Source organism: Herpailurus yagouaroundi, unplaced genomic scaffold (assembly GCF_014898765.1).
Source record: "Herpailurus yagouaroundi ecotype Mexico unplaced genomic scaffold, PumYag 77, whole genome shotgun sequence".
NCBI lineage: Eukaryota > Metazoa > Chordata > Mammalia > Carnivora > Felidae > Herpailurus > Herpailurus yagouaroundi.
In genome coordinates this window covers 21,629,731-21,649,284 of record NW_024412388.1, presented here as the reverse complement: position 1 = coordinate 21,649,284, position 19,554 = coordinate 21,629,731, and the positions used below count along the sequence as shown (strand labels likewise).

At 41.0% G+C, this 19,554-nt stretch overlaps 1 protein-coding gene across 7 annotated transcripts in view; it reads right to left on the bottom strand.

Annotated features, from left to right (window-relative positions):
• Positions 1-3,546: 3,546 nt before the first annotated feature.
• Positions 3,547-19,554, bottom strand: part of GMEB1 (glucocorticoid modulatory element binding protein 1) — a 37,288-nt gene continuing 21,280 nt past the window's right edge. For all 7 annotated transcript variants that reach the window (XM_040466883.1, XM_040466879.1, XM_040466891.1 and 4 more), the window contains 5 exons: positions 18,342-18,499; positions 15,615-15,746; positions 13,951-14,088; positions 9,879-10,001; positions 3,547-6,791 (listed from right to left, as the gene is read on the bottom strand). In XM_040466883.1, coding sequence (XP_040322817.1) covers positions 6,091-6,791; positions 9,879-10,001; positions 13,951-14,088; positions 15,615-15,746; positions 18,342-18,499 — 1,252 coding nt within the window. In that variant the 3' untranslated portion in view covers positions 3,547-6,090. The remainder of the gene's footprint in view (positions 6,792-9,878; positions 10,002-13,950; positions 14,089-15,614; positions 15,747-18,341; positions 18,500-19,554) is intronic.

Genomic DNA, 19,554 nt, shown 5'->3' with positions numbered 1-19,554 from the left:
AGTGCAGGGGAAGTTGCCATTTTTTAATAGGGTGGGTGGTCAAGGAAGTCCTCTCTGATAAGGTAACATGTGACCAGAGACTTGAAGGAAGTGAGGAAATAAGCTTTGCAATTATCTGGGGGAAGAGTGTCCTAAGAGATTACTGAATCAAAAAAACAGGCTACCAAATAAGAAAGTCTAGGTCCATAATAGGAACAGGGTCACATGGTGAAGAAACCATGCCCCACCAGAGACAGGAATCAGTTCCAGTCAAGTGTTGCTGTGAGGAAATATGGACCCAGTGTTGTCAGTTCTTCTGGGTTTTTTTTTTTTTATTATATTTTTTGTTTTTGTTTTTTAAAGAGGTGTATCTTGAATTTTGAATTTTACATGTGAACTGGCCTAATGTTTGAAAGACTATGTAGGCATAAATGCATATATATGTTCATCAAAACTCATGTACAAGAATGTTCAGAGGCATTATCTGTAATACCCCCAAACTGGAAACTACCCAAGCACCCATCATTAGAATGGATCAGCTATGGCACAGTTAGTTTCTACAGAGCAATGAGAAGGAACCAATTACAACTTCACACAACATCAAGGGTGAATCTTACAACATCATGCTGAGTGAGAAAACACCAGTCACAAAACAATTCAAAAACAGGTAAAACTGAGCTATGGTGTTGAGAGCTAGATGTTGGTTATCCTGGCTGGGTAAGATGCTGGTAACTTTTTTTTTTTTTTTCCTTCTTGATTTAGTAGCTGATTTCATGGGTGTGTGTAGTTTAACCTTTTCAAATTGTACAGTCATTTGTGCACTTTCCTATATGCATTTATATTTCACAAAAAGTTAAAACAAAAATGTGGACCAAACAAAGTCTCAGGCTGAATCAGGGCTCTGGGCTTCCAGTCTGCTCTATAATACATAGATTTCTTTAAAGAAAAGAGCAGAGAAATTTTTAAAAAACAAACTTATACTTCAAAATGCAAGTAACCCTCTCTGTATGCTTTCTTTAGAAGCTCCTACAAAGCCCGTTAAGGAATTTGTCTTTCCTCTGGGTCATTACCCAGCTTCATGTTTATCCTTAGATGTGATTCAATACTATTGTTCATTTTTGTTCTCAAAACTAGAAAAATAAATCCATATATACCATATTATAAGCCATAACTATCAGTAAAGAATACAGAATTGGAAACCACAGATGCAAGAGGAGAACCCAGAGGCAATTTCAAAGCAGGTTGTAGTCTACTTTTAGGCTGAGAGGCTCGTAAAACATAACAGAAATTTCAAGTAGTTGTGAAGAGGCAGTAGGAATCATACTTGGCTGAAATAATCTATCCAGGAAACAGGCATGTCTTAGCCTGGACCATGAGCCATAGATACAGAATCAATTGGGTATAAAAGATAGGTTTTAGGGGCACCTGGCTGGCTGAGTGGGTGGAGCATGTGACTCCTGATGTTGAGGTTGTGGGTTCAAGACCCATGTTGGGTATAGAGATTACTAAGAAATAAAACCTTTAAAAAAAATAAACACAGGTTTTAGAATCTATGTGTTCTGGAGAACTTACCTATAGCCACTGCATAAGAACATCCCAAAGGTGCTTCAATTCAGGTGGCTGATTGAGTCAGGGAAGCTGTTTTAAGTAGAGAAGACCCAGACTATGATTGGTGTATACTGAGGTTTGGCTCTTGGAGGTACCTTGACAAAAACGATGGTCTCAAGTTGAATTACTGACATGGCAGAATTTAGGAACTAAATCACCTTTGGCTCCCAAAAGCAAGGGCCAGGGAAGTAGTAGTATGGGAATGGAAGTTAGAGGAAAATAGAACCTTCTAGAGGAAGTTAAATTGTATACATCAGGACTAAGAAAGTTGTTCCGGGATTGGGAGGGAATCCTAGAAAGGTTCAGCAGTTAGGGCTGCTGAAGAGAAATTCCAGGGGCAAAGAGTCCAAATCTAGCAGAATTGATTGTCTCAGGTAACAACCTTGGTTGTTATTGTAATACATTACAAACTAGGTAAGAATTTCCCCAAGAGGTATCCTAGGGGTGAGGGAATCCGTAATCAACTATACTAGGGAAATTGTCTGAAAATGCAGGCTAGCCTAGCATCCGAATTTCTTCTCAGAGAGGACGATTTCCTCAGGAGTATTGCCCAAAGTGAATCACAACCTCATGCCTATTTTCAGAATTCAGCCTTTTCTTTATCCTTTCCACCTCCTTAATAGTGCTAAAACCTGGACCAGTTATAATTCAGTGAACTGATAATTCTGTATCTCATGCTTGATTATACTATCTTTATAATCAGATGTTACCACACAGACTTACCATAGGGCCTTTCATGAAACGGGATAAAATGCCACCACCACAGTGGCAGACCACCTGAACTGAGTATCAATTTCCAAGATAATTGTATTAACATTAGTCTTCCTTCCCTAATGTGGACAGAAGCGTGCAAGAAACTTCATGTGAAGTGGCTTTGAATCTTGATTATTCAAGTATATTGTCCATTTTTTTTACTTCAGAATAACTGGGAGTTGTTTTGTTTTTTGGGGTGGGAATAGGGAAGGAGCCTAGCAATTGAAAGGAGAAGAATGAGGGAGGGACATAACTAAGGTATGACCGTTGTACAGTTGACTCCAAGGCCTTTGTGGAAACCACATGGCAGAAAGGTTTGGGACATTTACCTTCTACCAGCTAACCTCCAGTCCGGCACTGGATTCCTCTGATGGAAATTCTGAGAAGCTGACGCATGACTCGGCTTTTCCCAGTGGGATGCTCTCAGGAGACAGCCCATGCTGCCGATTCTGCCTAGCTCTGGAGGCAGAGGCAGCAAAAGACTAAGGATTTTTTCCCCCTCTTGTATAAATAAGACCAACTACTTGAAATAGAGTACAAAAAAAGAAAAAAAAAACACCTAGCCAAAAATGGTCTCTGCTAAATTAGTTTAGGTATACACCTTCTCCAGGAAGTACTCCCATATTTGCTGACCCCTGTCCCTAAGCTGGGTCAGGTCCCTGATCCTTTCTTCTCAGCTCCCAGCCAGTAGCTCTATCGCTGCACTTACCCCAATATGATGATGTTTCAGTATCTCACTAGAAAAGGCTTAACTTTGTTGTGCCTCTCGTAGTCTGTCGAAACCTATGGGCTAATTTGCAGAACAATGTTTTTCAGTGCATGGAATAAAATACATAGATTACCAAAGAAACCAATTAAATTGAAATATAGGGGTGCCTGGGTGGCGCAGTCGGTTAAGCGTCCGACTTCAGCCAGGTCACGATCTCGCGGTCCGGGAGTTCGAGCCCCGCGTCGGGCTCTGAGCTGATGGCTCAGAGCCTGGAGCCTGTTTCCGATTCTGTGTCTCCCTCTCTCTCTCTGCCCCTCCCCCGTTCATGCTCTGTCTCTCTCTGTCCCAAAAATAAAAAAAAAATAAAATAAAATAAACGGTAAATTGAAATATAGTTCTTAACTCCAGACAACCTCCGAAGTATGAAGTCCTTGAGTGCAGGAACTCTGTCTTCATCTCTGTACTGCCAGTGCCTAGCACAAAGCCTGGCACGTAGATGGTACTTATAAATGTTTATTTAATGAATGAACAGAAATATAGATGGCTACTGCCAAGTCAGCCTGAGGAATGATTCATTGCAACTGCTTGTGCACATACCAATGGCTTGCATATTTCTCACGCTGTCTGAGATCATTTAGACCAGGGCTCTGAGGAAACCCCCACACAACAGGTGCCACAGCAGCTAGCAATAATGACAGGCTATTGGAAGACCAGGAAAACAACAAAGCTTGTGTATTTCCACCAGCCGGAATATTCAGATAGTGCAAGTAAACAGGCTCTGTCTTTAGGAGGAAAAGATCTCTTGACTTTGGAAGCATGATGCTCACACTGCTTTAAAACACTACCAACAACAGCTGACAGAAGAAAGAAAGGAACCTGAGCTAGTGTGTGGGTGTTCTCCAGGGCTCCCCCTCTGTCCTGAATCGGACCTTGCATCTCTGGGAAAGAGAAAAGTGTCCCTAAAAACCACGATAGGGGTGACATGTGCCTTCCTAGGGTCAAGTAGCAGTTTTAGGCTTAAACTGAAATTTTGGTTTTGTTTATGTACCATCAGAAAACCTAAAGAAGCAATAATAAAAGCCACTTCCCTCGCTAAAGGGCCAAAGGTTTGTTCTAAGCTGATTGCTACATCTATTGAACATTTTGAAGAGAAAAGTAAAACCCCAGACAATTTTAAAGCTGAAAGCCACAATTATATGGGGTTAAGAAATCTCACCCTTAAGGCTTTTAAGATTGCCCTCCCAAGTTAGAGAGCTTCTTTAGCTATTAAAGCCATCTGAAAGACGGCAGAATGCAGTCTTCACTTGCTTGACAACAAGGTTTCCAACATCTGTTGGAAGAAACATGGCTTCAAGTGGGTGCCCTCTTAAAAAAAAAAAAAAAAAAAAGGAAACTATAAGCCAAAGTTTTGCTTTTAATTAAAAAAACAAAAACAAAAACAAAAAAACCTCCCACTCCTAAGGTGTGTGCTTTCTTTTTGACCTCTTTTTCCTTTAAATTGTCTGCAGTTTCCCTATATTTTATCTAGTGCAGTAAACAATGCAATCAAAGAAATAAAAAACCAGGGTCCACTCTTGCCCCAAACACTGAAAATGGTCAAAGAGCAGGAATCACAGCACAGAAAATGGCCCAGCTCTAAACATACAAACAACATAAAAAAATAATAATAATAACAACACCCCCCAAAGATATTATTATTGACATTCCTGGTACATTTCCTATAATATAATGTTGCAGACAATGCTTCTTTCCCAGGGAGTCCAGCTCGCTCAGGAGGAGACATCTACTTGTTGCCTCAGGATAGGCTGGGGCTGTTGAGTCTTCTCTGCCAAGCCTAAGGTGTTTTTTTTTGTTTGTTTTTTGTTTTTTTTTTTTTTAAGAGCTCAATATCTCACAGAAACATCTGTGGTATAAATGAATCTAAAGGAGGATGAAGGCAGGCAGACACCTGTCACTGTTCTCCAAATCAGCCAAAAAGCTGAAGAGCGTGGGATCCAGGAGACAGATGCCATTAACAGTTGAGGGATGGAAGGGAGAACAAGAGGAAGCACCAAATGAGTGGCTGCTTTTGGTTCCAAAGCCAAAAAAGGGCCCCACCAAAAAGGGCAGCTGGTCTGGATGAGGAACTACCCTGCACCCGGAGTCATGCAATAAAAACTATGGCCTTGGAGCCCCACCTCCATGACAGCCACAGTCCAGGAACCAGAGAAATTTACACCACATCACATAGTTTGCAAATGAATGGATTGATCCTAGTTTAGGGGGGTTAAGTGCTTTGACAAAATTGGGGAAGGAGGGGAAAATGAGCTTGAAACCCAGATTTCTATTTCTGCAAAGTCACAGGCCCCAGGCCCCTGATGCCACTTGCTCCACGGAGATATACCCTTCCACTTATTACTGGCCTCTCCTCAAAATGGCACCCATGGTAGTAACCCCTTAGAGATATCAAAAAGCATCAGTTGCACTTCTGGAAGTAAGATAATTTCCTTGCCCCATCCTGACCAAAGCACTTCCCTTTTCAAGCTGCTGCTGGTATGCCACCTTCCCCTCCCAGCACAGTTCAACTTGCTTTTGTTTCAGAGTTTTGCACTAGCCTCTGAGGGCCCTTTCCAGGATACAAAATAAAGTATCCTCTGCATCCATGTGCAGGTGGGTTGCCTTCCAGTGTCAGATCTGCGTCCCAGAGTTTGGCCAATGCATCTTTACAAAAATAAAACCGCACGTGTACACAGACAGACTAGCCTGGAAAGGGCTTTCCGGACAGGGTTTCTGGTTGTCTTGATGCCTCCCCTAAAAGAACTAACTTTCTTTGCGTAAAAGGATTTAGACATTGAGTGACCTACTCTCAACTTCCGGACGGACAGCTTGTTTTTGTCCGTTTTTCAATGAGGGGGAGGGAGGGACCCAACATTTTCAGTTAGAACAATGAGATTTTGTTTTAAAAAAAGGATCCTATGTGGAAATGAGTGGGACAATGATAAAAATAAACAAATAATTAAAATTCCAAACCAAAGCATATCTCCTGGCCCTGAGATCCCCAGTTAATCCTCTAAGACCACAATCTCCACATTGTGGACTTGATGCTGGTGGTCTTCCATCTCAGCCACAACTTTCTCCTCAGTCCTCAGCTCTGTCTCCAAAATAACTGCTTTGCCCTCAGTATCCTCAGCCTCTGGGTCTGGGGCTGGGTCAATCTCAATGATGGTCTGCCCATCTTCCGAGGTGCTTTCAACAGCCTGGATTGCCGAGGTCAAGCCGGACTCCATGGCCACCAGCTCCACGGGGCTCACCATGGTGGTCATGTTGCCCAGGGTACTCCCATCCTGCATGGCAGTGGAGCTTAGCAGTGCTAAGCTAGATGAAGGATGGATGGTCACTGTGTCTGGTGAGCTGCTCTTGGCAGAGGAGACCACTGTGGCATAGCGGAAGAGCTGAGGGCCAGAAGGCAGTGTGTGAACAGTCACAGGACTGGAGCCCTGGCTGAGGGTGGCCACTGGAATATTGCCCATGGAAAATGACTGGCCCACTGGGGTGATGGTGATGGGTGAGATGACTGTGAACTGAGGCTGCTGGACCGGAGGAGAAGGGCTCAGGACTGTGGTAGAAGCTGGCCGCTGGAGCCGGGGCCTTTTTGGAGGCTTAGGAGTGCTCACAGGCATCAGTACCACATTTTGAACGGTCTGGGATTTCAGCCTGTGATCCTGAGCTTGCTTCTTCTGCTCTTCCAACTGGCGTTCCAACTCTGTGGAAAAAAAGACAGACTTTGTATGGAGAGAAGTATAGTCTTGGAGAGAGTAAACAGAGTCAGGAAACCTGAGGTCTTGTTCTGGTTTTGCCACTGTGTAGCTTCATTGTTCTCAAAAGAAGAAACCAAACTGGATGATTTAAAAAATCCTTGCAGCCATTGCATTTCATTACTTGATTATAGGCAGGGCAACGATTCAGAATCTTTCTCGGGCTGTGATCCTACTATAGCTCAACCCTAGAAGCACCTGTGGCATTTTGTCACCTGTCACCAAAATGCAAAACAAGCCTCCAGTTGATTTTACAGCTTATAGATACCCACCTTGGGTCTATAGGTGAAAATAAGGAGTATCTGCACAATCCCTTTGGAACTAACATGGGCCTACAGAGGAGCTACAATGGCTGCTCCCCCCCACCCAAAAAACAAAACAAAACAAAACAAAACAAAACAAAACAAAACAAATGATTCCTAAACTGTTTTTCAAGACAGGATCATCTCTCTGGTAATCTTAGTCTACCAATGGTCTTAGTCTACCATTAGCACCCAGAGAAGTATACAGAAAGTTACAGAAGTCTCTAGGAATTACAGAACTAAAAGAGGTCTTAGAGTTTATTTTTTTAATGTTTATTTGAGAGAGAGAGAGAGAGAGAGAGGGAGAGAGAGAGAAAGCGGGCGATGGGGCACAGAGAGAGACAGGGACAGAGGATCAGAAATGGGCTCTGTGCTGACAGCAGTGAGTCCAATACAGGGCTTGAACTCATGAGCCATGAAATCATGACCTGAGCTTAAGTTGGACACTTAATCAACTGAGCCAACCAGGCACCCCTTTAACACATTAATTTTAACAGGGATCCATAGGGGTAAAGTGACTTAAGGTCTCAGAACTTGGGCCAAGGCAAAAGTCTTCTGATGACCAACCACAGAAGTGGTGGGTGTGCTTTCCCACCACAATATGTCTATCACTATCCCTCTCCCAATGTACAATCCAACCTGGTGACCACTGGTGAGTCTGGTTCTATACCAGAACTTCCTCTATTGCTTAGTACCTGAGAAGCATTCAACAAATAATCAGTTACAACTGTAGGGCACTTTGTTCCCTTTGGAACACCAAGAGCAAGTTAATTCCTTGCTTGGAATAAAAGGAGTAAGTAGGAATCAAGAACATTCAAAAAATTTTAAATACTGCCTTATAAGTTACAAAATACTGCATTTTTTCCATTGTCAGTAGTAAGCAAAGAAATGTGAACCTCAAGAAGATAACAACTACATCTATAATTTTTTAAAAAGTTAAATCAGAGAATATTTTAAGTAACAGCATCCAATGTTTGTGTGCTCAAAATGGTGACATAAGTTGGTATAATCTTGGAAATTTGGCAACAGGTCACAAAAATGCATTAAAAAAATTTTAATACCATTTAAAAAAATTTTTTTTAATGTTTATTTTTGAGACAGAGAGAGACAGAGCATGAGCAGGGGAGGGGCAGAGAAAGAGGGAGACGCAGAATCCGAAACAGGCTCCAGGCTCTGAGCTGTCAGCACAGAGCCCAACACGGGGCTCAAACTCACAGACCGTGAGATCATGACCTGAGCCCAAGTTGGACACTTAGCTGACTGACCCACCCAGGTGCCCGATTTTTTTTTAACTTTTTTTTTAATGTTTATTTATTTTTGAGAGAGAGAGAGAGAGAGAGAGATAGTTAATACCATTTAACCTGAAGCTTAGTCCTGGGAAGTAGTTTAAAAAAATTTTTTTTTAATTTTTTTAATGTTTATTTATTTTTGAGAGAGAGAGAGACAGAGTGTGAGCAGGGGGAGGGGCAGAGAGACAGGGAGACACAGAATATGAAGCAGGCTCCAGGCTCTGAACTGTCAGCACAGAGCCCGACATGGGGCTCAAACACAAGAACCGTGAGATCATGACCTGAGCCGAAGTCGGAAGCTTAACCGACTGAGCCACCCAGGTGCCCGTAAAAAAATTTTTTTTATGTTTATTCATTTTTGAGAGGTGGGGGAGGGGCAGAGAGAAAGGGAGACACAGAATCCAAAGCAGGTTCCAGGCTCCAGGCTGCCAGCACAGAGCTGGAACCCATGAACCATAAGATCATGACCTGAGTCAAAGTCAGTCGCTTAACCAAGCCACACAGGCGCCCCAATTCTGGGAAGTAGTTTAAAAGAGCATAAAAAAGAGGCACCTGGGTGGCTCAGTCCACTAAGCGTCCAAATCTTGATTTCGGATTAGGCGATGATCTCATGGTTCATGGGTTCAAGCCCCACATCTAGCTCCACACTAAGCCTGTGGAGCCTGCTTGGGATTCTCTCTCTCCACCCCTCCTTCGCTGCCCCTTCCCTACGCATGCGCACGCACACGCTCGTTCTCTCTCTCCCTCTCTCAAAATAAATGAACTTTAAAATATTTAACGTATATTTTATAATATAAAAATAAATTTAAGACAACATAAATTGTTCTTCTCTTGCTGAATAATCTTTTGCCTTTTGGCTTCATGACAGTAATATATCTTACATCATTCAAAGGGTGATAATCCATACCTCTGACTTGTTTTATATTTTTCACCTGCCTTACCTCTCCAAAACCTTTTCTTAATTCTCTCCAGGTATAAGTGACAGCTCCCTTTCTTCTTCTACCATACCCACTATATGCCTCAGTTACTACTGATAATTCCTTGAATTACTTAAAGACCATGTGGAGAGTGGGGCTGTCTCAGTCAACATGATATTTCTAAAACCTAGTCTGGCACTAGCACAAATTAATTACTTGATAAAAAGAGTTAAATTATTTATGTGTTCATAAGTTCTGATTACTGCAAATAATGGAGAAGGTGCTAAATTTATATTTATCAAAAGATGCAGTATCAATAATGTAACAAAGACAAAGGCCAATTTGTTTCTTCTGCCACTAATGTTATTGGATTAATGGAGAAATTGAGCAGACATCTTAATCCTCCAAAAGATACAGAAGGAGGAAGAAAGAAAAGAAGCCAGTCCCAACAGAAGTCCAAAAGGAAATGGCAAGATTCAAGGATATTAGTATAATACCATCTAAGAAGAGACAGAAGTTATACACACCTGTCAGAGTGTAGAGAAACTGCTCTTCTCCCTGCTCTACTTGGTTCCTCCTGTTGTCCAAAACCTTCTTTACTGTGTCCATCAGGCCAAATGTATGTGCTACATTGTTGAGAACAGCAGCATCTATTTAAAACAAAGACATGCCTGTCAAGTTAAAACGCAAGTGTTCCCCCAGCTTTCTGTTGTTCTGCTTATAAATATGAAACAACCCAGAAATGATGGGACTATTCTAATTGCATTTCTAAAATAAATTAGCCAAGATTTATCACATGTATAATTAACTTTGATTTAATTGTTACAAATTTATACATATTTCCATATAAATAAATACAAAAATAAGAAAAAAATCCTGTATCTGGCTGTAAGTTATGACTTTTGGTTTAGAAAACACGGTGACTGTGCTAGATAGAACTAAGTTTGAATCTTGGGTTTACAATTTCTTCCTATCTGTATGAACTTGGATAAGTCATTTCAGTCCTTAGTTTTCTCATCAGAAACAAAGGGGATTAATAATACTTACTTGGCAAGACAGATACGAAGATTAGAAATATCATATTTTAAGTGTGGAATGGGAACTAGTATGCAAGGTTATTCATAGTATTATCTCTGTTCCTTTTTATACAAAACTTCTTGAAAGAGTTGTCATTAGTTGTGGTCATTACTTCCTTAACTCAGATCACTTCTCCACCTACAACTCTTTTCCACAGTCATCTCATCCAGTTCCATGCTTTTAAATAACACATGCATGCTGAGAACTCCCACATGCAGGTCTCCAGCCCTGACTTCTTTCCTGCATACCAGATTCATAATTCCATCTAGCTCAGTGACATCTCCATTTGAAGGCCTCATAAGCATTTAGCAAGTCAAAAATCATTTTTTTCTTTCTTTTTTTTTAAGTAAGTTCTATGCTTAACATGGGGCTTGAACTCATGACCCTGAGATCACAAGTCACATGCTCTGACTGAGCCAGCCAGATGTCTCAACTCAAAACTAATTTTAAGGGGCACCTGGGTGGCTCAGTTGGTTAAGTGTCCGACTCTTTTTTTTTTTTTTCAACGTTTATTTATTTTTGGGACAGAGAGAGACAGAGCATGAACGGGGGAGGGGCAGAGAGAGAGGGAGACACAGAATCGGAAACAGGCCCCAGGCTCTGAGCCATCAGCCCAGAGCCGGACGCGGGGCTCGAACTCACGGACCGCGAGATCGTGACCTGGTTGAAGTCGGACGCTTAACCGACTGCGCCACCCAAGTGTCCGACTCTTGATTTCAGTTCAGGACATCATCTCACAGTTCGTGGGATCAAGCCCTGCGTTGGGTACCACACTGACAGTGCAGAGCCTGCTTGGGATTCTTTCTCTCCCTCTCTCACTGCCCGTCTTTCTGTCTCTCTTAAAATAAATAAACTTAAAAAGTTTTAAAAACAAACAAACTAATTTTGAGGGGCACCCGGCTGGCTCAGTTGGAAAAGAATGTAACTCCCGATCTTAGGGTCACGAGCTCAAACCCCACAATGGGCATGGAGCCTAACTGAAAAAAAAAAAAAAAAAAAAAAAAGCAGGGGTGCCTGAGTGACTCAGTTGGTTAAGCATCTGACTTCAACTCAGGTCATAATCTCACAATTCGTCAGTTCAAGCCCCGTATCAGGCTCTGTGCTGACAGCTCAGAGCCTGGAGCCTGCCACAGACTCTGTCCCCTTCTCTCTCTGTCCCTCCCCCACACTCGCTTGCTCTCACTCTCTCTCTCTCAAAATAAACATTTAAAAACAAAAACAAAAACTTGATGTCCTCTTCCACTGATCTTCATCTCAGGAAATGGTATCATCATTCATGGCTCAGGCCAAAAATGTATGAGTCCTCCTGGATTTCTTTCTTTCTCTTTTACCCTATATCCAATCCATCAGCAAGACCTGTCAGTTCCACATTCAAAATATATCCCCGATATGATTACTTCTTGCCAGATCTACCACTATTCACCCTAATCCATGCCACCATAATCTCTTGTCTGGATCAATTCCTTCAGAAGTCTCCCAAATGATTTCTTGCTCCATACAGTCTGTTCTCCATATAGCAACCAAAGTGATCTTTTAAAAATCTAAAATATATAAATATATAAAAAATTATAAAGAGGGGCACCCGGGTGGCTCAGGCAGTTAAGCATCTGTCTTCAGCTCAGGTCATGACCTCACAGTTTGTAGGTTCAAGCTCTGCATCAAGCTCTGGGCTGACAGCTCAAAGCCTGGAGCCTGCTTCAGATTCTGTGTCTCCCTCTTTTTGCCCCTCCCCCGTTTGCTCTCTCTCTCTCTCTCTCTCTCTCTCTCTCTCAAAAATAAACATTAAAAAAATTTATATTTGTAAATTGTATATTTGTAAATTTATGTATGTAAATAAATAAATAAATCTGGTGCACCTGGGTGGCTCAGTCAGTTAAGTGTGTGACTTTTTTTTTTTTTTTTAAAACGTTTATTTATTTTTGAGAGAGAGAGAGACAGAGAGAGAAAGGCAGAGTGTGAGCAGGGGAGGGGCACAAAGCGAGGGAGACACAGAATCCAAAGCAGGCTCCAGGCTCCGAGCTGTCAGCACAGAGCGCAACACGGGGCTTCAACCCACAAAGCATGAGATCATGACCTGAGCCAAACTCGGATGCTTAACCGACTGAGCCACCAAGGTGCCCCAAGTGTGTGACTCTTGATCTTACTTCAGGTCTTGATCTCAAGGTTGTGAGTCAAGCCTCATGTTGGGCTCTGCGCTGGGCATGAAGCCTACTTAAAAAATAAAAAATAGGGGCGCCTGGGTGGCTCAGTCGGTTAAGTGTCCAGCTTTTGATCTCAACTTAGGTTATCTCACAGTTTGTGGAATCCAGTCCTGGGTAGAGCTCTGTGCTGACATTGTGCAGCCTACTTGGGTCTCTCTCTCTTCCTCTCTCTGTCCCTCCCCTGCTCCCATTCTCTCTCCCTCTCTCTCAAAATAATTAAATAAACATTAAAAAATACTAATAAAAATTTAAGAATATAAATCTTATTACATCACTCTCCTGCTCAAAATCAGTATGATGGCTTAGCATCACCTTAAAATAAAACCAAAGTTCTAACAAAGCTTATCTAAACTTTGCTCCCTATTCCTCTCCAGCCTCATCACCTATCACTTTTGTATCTTATTCCACTGTGGTGGAATCAGAGCTTCTATAATGCTTTAAACGTATCAGGCCTATTGCAACTTCGAAGTCTTTGTTCCTTCTGCCTAGAATGTTTCTTCTCCCAGCTCGTCACATGAGACCTTCCTTGACCACCCTATCTAAAAGAGTCATCCCTGCTTTCTATATTACTTGCCTTTTTTTTTTTTACACTCCAAGCACATAAAGTTTTACTGTAAAGTTTAAGTGTATTTATATAATGTATGAATTATAAAGACACAATAAGATAATAATAAGACACAACTAACAACTTTAAGATCTCACTGACACACAAGGTTATGAGATATCATTATGACCCCCCTCTCTTTTAAGTAAACTCTACCCCCAATGTAGGGCTCAAACCCAAGACCCCGAGATTAAGAGTCACATGCTCCACTGACTGAGCCAGCCAGGTGCCCCATCATCATGACCCTTTTGTATCAGATGATTAGAACATCCTTTTACATTATGCACAGCAGCAAGAACCCTACGGGTATTCAGAAACAGCTATTAAGTGAACACAATAGTTCTGGAAACCTTAAACTAATAGAAGATGAGACTTGTCTAAAACCAGATAGATTTTTCCCAATTTTTAGACTGACTCACACTCTCCCTCTCTCTCTCCCTATATATATATATATATATATATATATATATGTAGTAGCATGCTTTCTGGCACCATTTATAAAGGCAAAAATTACCTATGGAAAAAGCATGACCAGACTTGAGTTCAAAACCTCATTATGAATTATGGACAAACAACCTTTATGAGCCTTAGTTTCCTAATCTGTAACATTAGGATCATAATGCCTATATGCCAGTGTTTTCATGAGGCTAACAAGATCTGTCTACACTTGTTAACATTTAATAAAATGATCACTACTGCTAGAATTGGTGTACTTACCTGTTACCTGGAAGGGAGCCTGAATGAGCCGCTGCTGAACTCCCCTGAGTAGCTCCTCTATTTCCTTCTGTATATTGCAGACAACCTCTTCCATCAGTCCTACATCAGCTATTCCTTTCCAGAACATCAAAGTGTCCTCTGACACAAGAGGGATAAGACAGAGGGTAAACAAGGGATGCTACATACACCTAGGCACATGTCTTCAAGTTAAACTCGAAATTACTTCAATTTGAAATAATTTCTTGTTGGGCCATTTCTCGGAAAAGGGAAGAAGCTTTTAGGGTACCGGCTGCCTCCTTGAGTTGGCACCCAGTTATTTGGCCTCTTTGGCAACATAGGGACTTGAGATAATTGTCTCAATTTGTCATGGCTCTGGCTATAGAGGGCAGGTATCTTCCTCTAATAAAGATATTACATTAAACAAATATTAAATATTATTTACTTAAATAATTTAAAATTAAATAGTCTTTAATATCTTAAAAGTTAAACAATAGGGGCGCCTGGGTGGCGCAGTCGGTTAAGCGTCCGACTTCAGCCAGGTCACGATCTCGCGGTCCGTGAGTTCCAGCCCCGCGTCAGGCTCTGGGCTGATGGCTCAGAGCCTGGAGCCTGTTTCCGATTCTGTGTCTCCCTCTCTCTCTGCCCCTCCCCCGTTCATGCTCTGTCTCTCTCTGTCCCAAAAATAAATAAACGTTGAAAAAAAAAAATTAAAAAAAAAAAAAAAAGTTAAACAATAAAGATATTAAATTAAAGATATACAGTTAAGCCTTGTACAAGTCGGTTTGAACTGTGAGCGTTCACTCATATACGGATTTTTTTTTAAATACAGTACAAGTGATGTAAATTTATTTTTCTTATGATTTTCTTAATAACATTTTCTTTTATCTATCTTACTTTATTGTAAGACTATAGTATATAATACATATAACATATGCTAATTGACTATGTTTTCAGTAAGGCTTGTAAAGTTTTCGGGGAAGGGGTCAAAATTTACACACAGATTTTCAACTGCACAGGGGGTTGGTGCCCCTAACTGCCACGTTGCTCAAAGGTCAACTATACTCCCTCTAGTACTATACTTGCAAAAATAAAATGAGACAGCTGAATAGGGGGGATTATAAGCTCCCTGAGGGCAGAGGCTATGCCTTTTCATCTATGTTGGCAACAGTGTCAACTGAAAATAGGCAGCAATAAATACTGTTTAAGTGAATTAACGAATGGAGGATGATGTGAAACATCTCCTGGTCCCCTGTAAGTGAATCATCATTAATCATCATCCTCTATACCACCTGCTACCTAATTTTTTCTTCTAACATCTTGCTACTTGGTTTATCTAAGAAACGTTCCAAAGTTGGAGGCTGACAGGATTAAAAGCATTGGACTACAGAGTCAAACAGCTGAATTCAGCTCTGACACTACTGCTGGTGTGACAGGTCTTAGGCAAGCTGCTGAACCCTTCTGAATCTCAATTTCTTCCTATGTAAAATGTGACTGTGCAGGGCTGTTGTTGCATGCATTAAAATACAATGTTTGCAGCTATAATTAGTATTAATATGCATGAGAAAAACCAGCAAAAGTAATTAAGAGGCCTTCTGTGTCCATAATCATAATGGTGAGAAGGGGCACAAAACCCTGCAAGATATCTCAGCCTCGTAGTAAAGTACCTGAAATTTCCTCTGAGTCTTTCTTCACACCCTCCTCTGTAGCCATGGTGACAGCAGCAGTGAGAGCTGAGTTCCATTCCAGGCCTGCCTCTTCCATGCTCTCTTCCGAGATGGCAATCTGTGTGATGCTACCTAAAAGCAGTCCATTAGAGGTAAAGTCAGTGAATTTCATGAAAAAGTCACTATCCTTTATCTCATATAGCTAAAAAACAAAACAAAACAAAACAAAAAAAAAAAAAACCCTGTTATTTTAACATTCTGGCCTTTTGCCTGTAGGTCCATATGTTAAAAACTAGAATTGTAAGCAAGGATGAATATTGGATATTTTTCTTTAATGTTTATTTATTTTTGAGAGAGAGGGAGAGAATGCGTGCACATGTGCAAGCAGGGGAGGGGCTGAGAGAGAGAAAGACAGAGTATCTGAAGCAGGCTCTGCGTTAAGAGCAGAGAGTCTGATGCGGGGCTCAAACTCATGAACCCGAGAGACCATGACCTGAGCCAAAGTCAGACACTTAAAACAACTGAGCCATCCAGGCGCCCCAAATGCTGAATTTTCTAAAGAAAACCTGCCTTGCAAAAGAGAATGCTTTCTTCTTACTCTGAATAGAAAGTGAAAGATAACTTACAAAATCATAAAAGAGCAATTTGCTCCCTGAGCAGGTATATTTTTGAAAGACTGAAAGAGAGCACGATTGCCAGGCTGGCTCCCCCAGACTTAGTAAGGATAAGAAGAATCTAAAATGATTTAAGAGAAAAGTATGGTGCTTAGCCAAGAGCCCTACTACAAGCATGTTTGATACTAACCATCTAGAATATCAAAAGTTGCTGTCGTTTATTTATCAGGCTATATAAGAGAAAGCAAGAGAAATGAGACCAAAACAAATCAGAGAAGAAGAGATCCATGAATACCAGATTCACAGATAAAAATAAATTTTGCTATTAATATTGTATAATAACATTTTATTTTTTAATGTTTATCTTCGAGAGAGAGTGGGGGAGGGGGAGAGAGACAGAGAGAGAGACAAAGAATTCGAAGCAGGCTCTGTGCTGACAGCAGAGAACCCAACATGGGGCTTGAACTCATGAACTGTGAAATCATGACCTGAGCCTAAGTCAGAGGCTGAGTTAACCGACTGAGCCACCCAGGTGCCCCTATTATTTATTTATTTTTTTTTTTAACATTTACTTATTTTTGAGAGAGAAAGACAGCATGAGCAGGGGAGGGGAGCAGGGGAGGGGCAAAGAGAGGGGGAGACACAGAATCTGAAGCAGGCTCCAGGCTCTGAGCTGTCACACAGAGCCCAGCGTGGGGCTCGAACTCACAAACCGCGAGATCATGACCTGAGCCGAAGCCGGACACTTAACCAACTGAGCCACCCAGGCGCCCCTTATTTTTTTATTTTTTATTTTTGTAAGCAATCTCTCCACCCAACATGGGGCTCAAACTCACAACCCCAAGATCAGGAGTTGCATGCTCTACCAACTGAGCCAGCCAGGCACCCCTCCTATATTAGGATTTTAAACAAAGACAATTGAGAAAAATCAAACTGATCCAGGTAGATATACGGACAAGTATGGACTCCCCATGCTAGAGGATATCAATAATGAAGCAAAAAAGTAATATTGATATGGACAATCAAAACTAAATTTTTGCCAAATAAAAAGGAAGTAAATAATTTCATCGTTTTTACTTTCCAAGTGGAAGAATCACATGACCAAAAATTCAAACAGCTAGACATTTTATACTTTCCTAAAGGGAACTTAAGTTCCAAGAGATTTGGCTTCTACTCACCCAGTGGTTACTAACAGAATATTAGAGCTGACCACAAGAAACCTTGAGAGGTCATTTTTTAAAAATGTACTTCCCTTATATCCATTAGTGTCCTTGTGACTCTGTGAAACACATATGTAAGTCTTCTGGAAGCAGCTGAGACAGTCCAAGAATCTTAGCTGTGCTAAGTCTTCAGATGGACTAACTGAATCCTTTTTTTCCCCCTAAATTTGTTTGTTTGTTTAAGTAATCTCTACACCCAGCGTGGGGCTTGAACTCATGACCCTGGGATTAAGAGTTGCGCACTCTTCCAACTGAGCCAGCCAGGTGCCCTGGGACTAACTGAATCCCTAATAATTATCTCACATGAGTCCATCTTCTCTGGAGATAGAGAGCTCTAATCCCAAGGTCAGTGATACCAAAGTTAAGTGTATGCCCATCCTGCCTCATTTGTGAGGAAGCCTCAACATGATTATCTGGATCCCTTCCAGGCAGAGCTCTTTGATCCTTATATCAGAGTCTTTAGAGTCCAGTCCAGCCAACCATACATTATCTTTGATACATCTCAGCTCAACAGTTGAAAACCATTCACTATTTTAATCCACCTTCCTGCCTTGACCACTAGTAGAGCAAAGGATTTTCAAAACAATCTAATTTCAAAGATCCGCCAAGTGGCACCAAAGTGAAACCATTGAATAAGCATAATAACCACTGAACCATCTTTCTAATGTTCACCATGCATTATAGGAAAGAAACACGGAAGGAGGTCTGGCCAACAGGAATCATCTAGGAGAAAACAGATCTATTTCTAAAGCATGGAAGCGTACCCAAGATTAGCATACTTTACAGGGACAACAATGCTCATGAGAATTGAAATTAGGAAACACAAAAGAGAAATAAGGGGAAAGTGTTACTAAAAAACACAGTGGGTTTTCAGGTGGTTTCCTACCCCCTACCATCGGCCGAAGTGGGTGTCTGCACCACACTTGTCTGCTGTCCTGGCACCGGAGCTCTTGCACTGCTGATAAGAAGATCAAATTTGGTGCTTCTGCAGGTATTGGAGCAAACCTTGTCATGTTGGTAAAAATCAATCTGTCCGGAGTCCATCATTTTCCTGTGCAAAGGGAGACGACAAGAAGTATCAGCTCAGCCTGCACTTCATCTAGATGGAACTAGGCCTCTGGGACAAAGAGAGACAAAGTTGCTGAGTCTACTCTATAGATTAGCATTAAGTCATTAGGTTGCAAAAATTCTAATTGGGATTATAATTTTCATTGGTCCCACCCACATTCCTAGTCTGCTCATTATGAGTATTCTCTCATTTCCCGTTATCACCAAGCTTTAGGTCCACACTCCTGACAACAGCTGAGTTTCCCCATAGAATCTCATTGAAACCAAACCCAAAAGGGAAAAGACTAGTTCATATCCCAGCACAACTGAGAAATGCTACAGGGGAATAAGAATTTTGTGATGAGATTTTGATGTATTAGTATTCCTAGACCAGCAAGATCTGTTGCCACTTTTGGAGACATAAAACTTCAGCAATTTCTTTCCTTAAAAAAAAAGGTAGCAACTCTCCTATAAACACAGAGCAAAGATCGATAGCAACTCTCCTATAAATACAGAGCAAAGTTGATTATACTAAACCCTACTATAAATCGCCCTTATAACTGGATTCACAAGAGATTGTTATTATAGGCTATGAACAAACCCATGGGGTATTTTAATTATAGTATACTCTATGTTATAACACGACTTGGCTTTCACTAAAGATCTTTCAAGCATTCTAATTCCTTTTTACATTTGGGGAAAGTTGGCATGTGCTTGTTTTTTTGGGCAAAAAAGAACCGGCCAAGAACAACAAAAATAAAAGTTAAAAGTATTCCTTCCCAATTTCCTTCAACCACTGATTTCTGCATACAAATCATCTGTAATGAAAATTTTTTTAATGTGTCTCTATTAAAATATTTGAAGAAAAAATTAACATTTTTCTGTGGAAAATACAGAAAACTATAAAGAAAACAACTGCCATTTAAAGAATCCGACAACACAGAGATAACTAACATTTTGGCATATTTTCTTCTACTAAAGTTTACATACATAGGTGTCTAGGTTTTTTTGTTTTTGTTTTTATTGAGAGAGAGAGTAAGCATGCATGTGAGCAGGGAA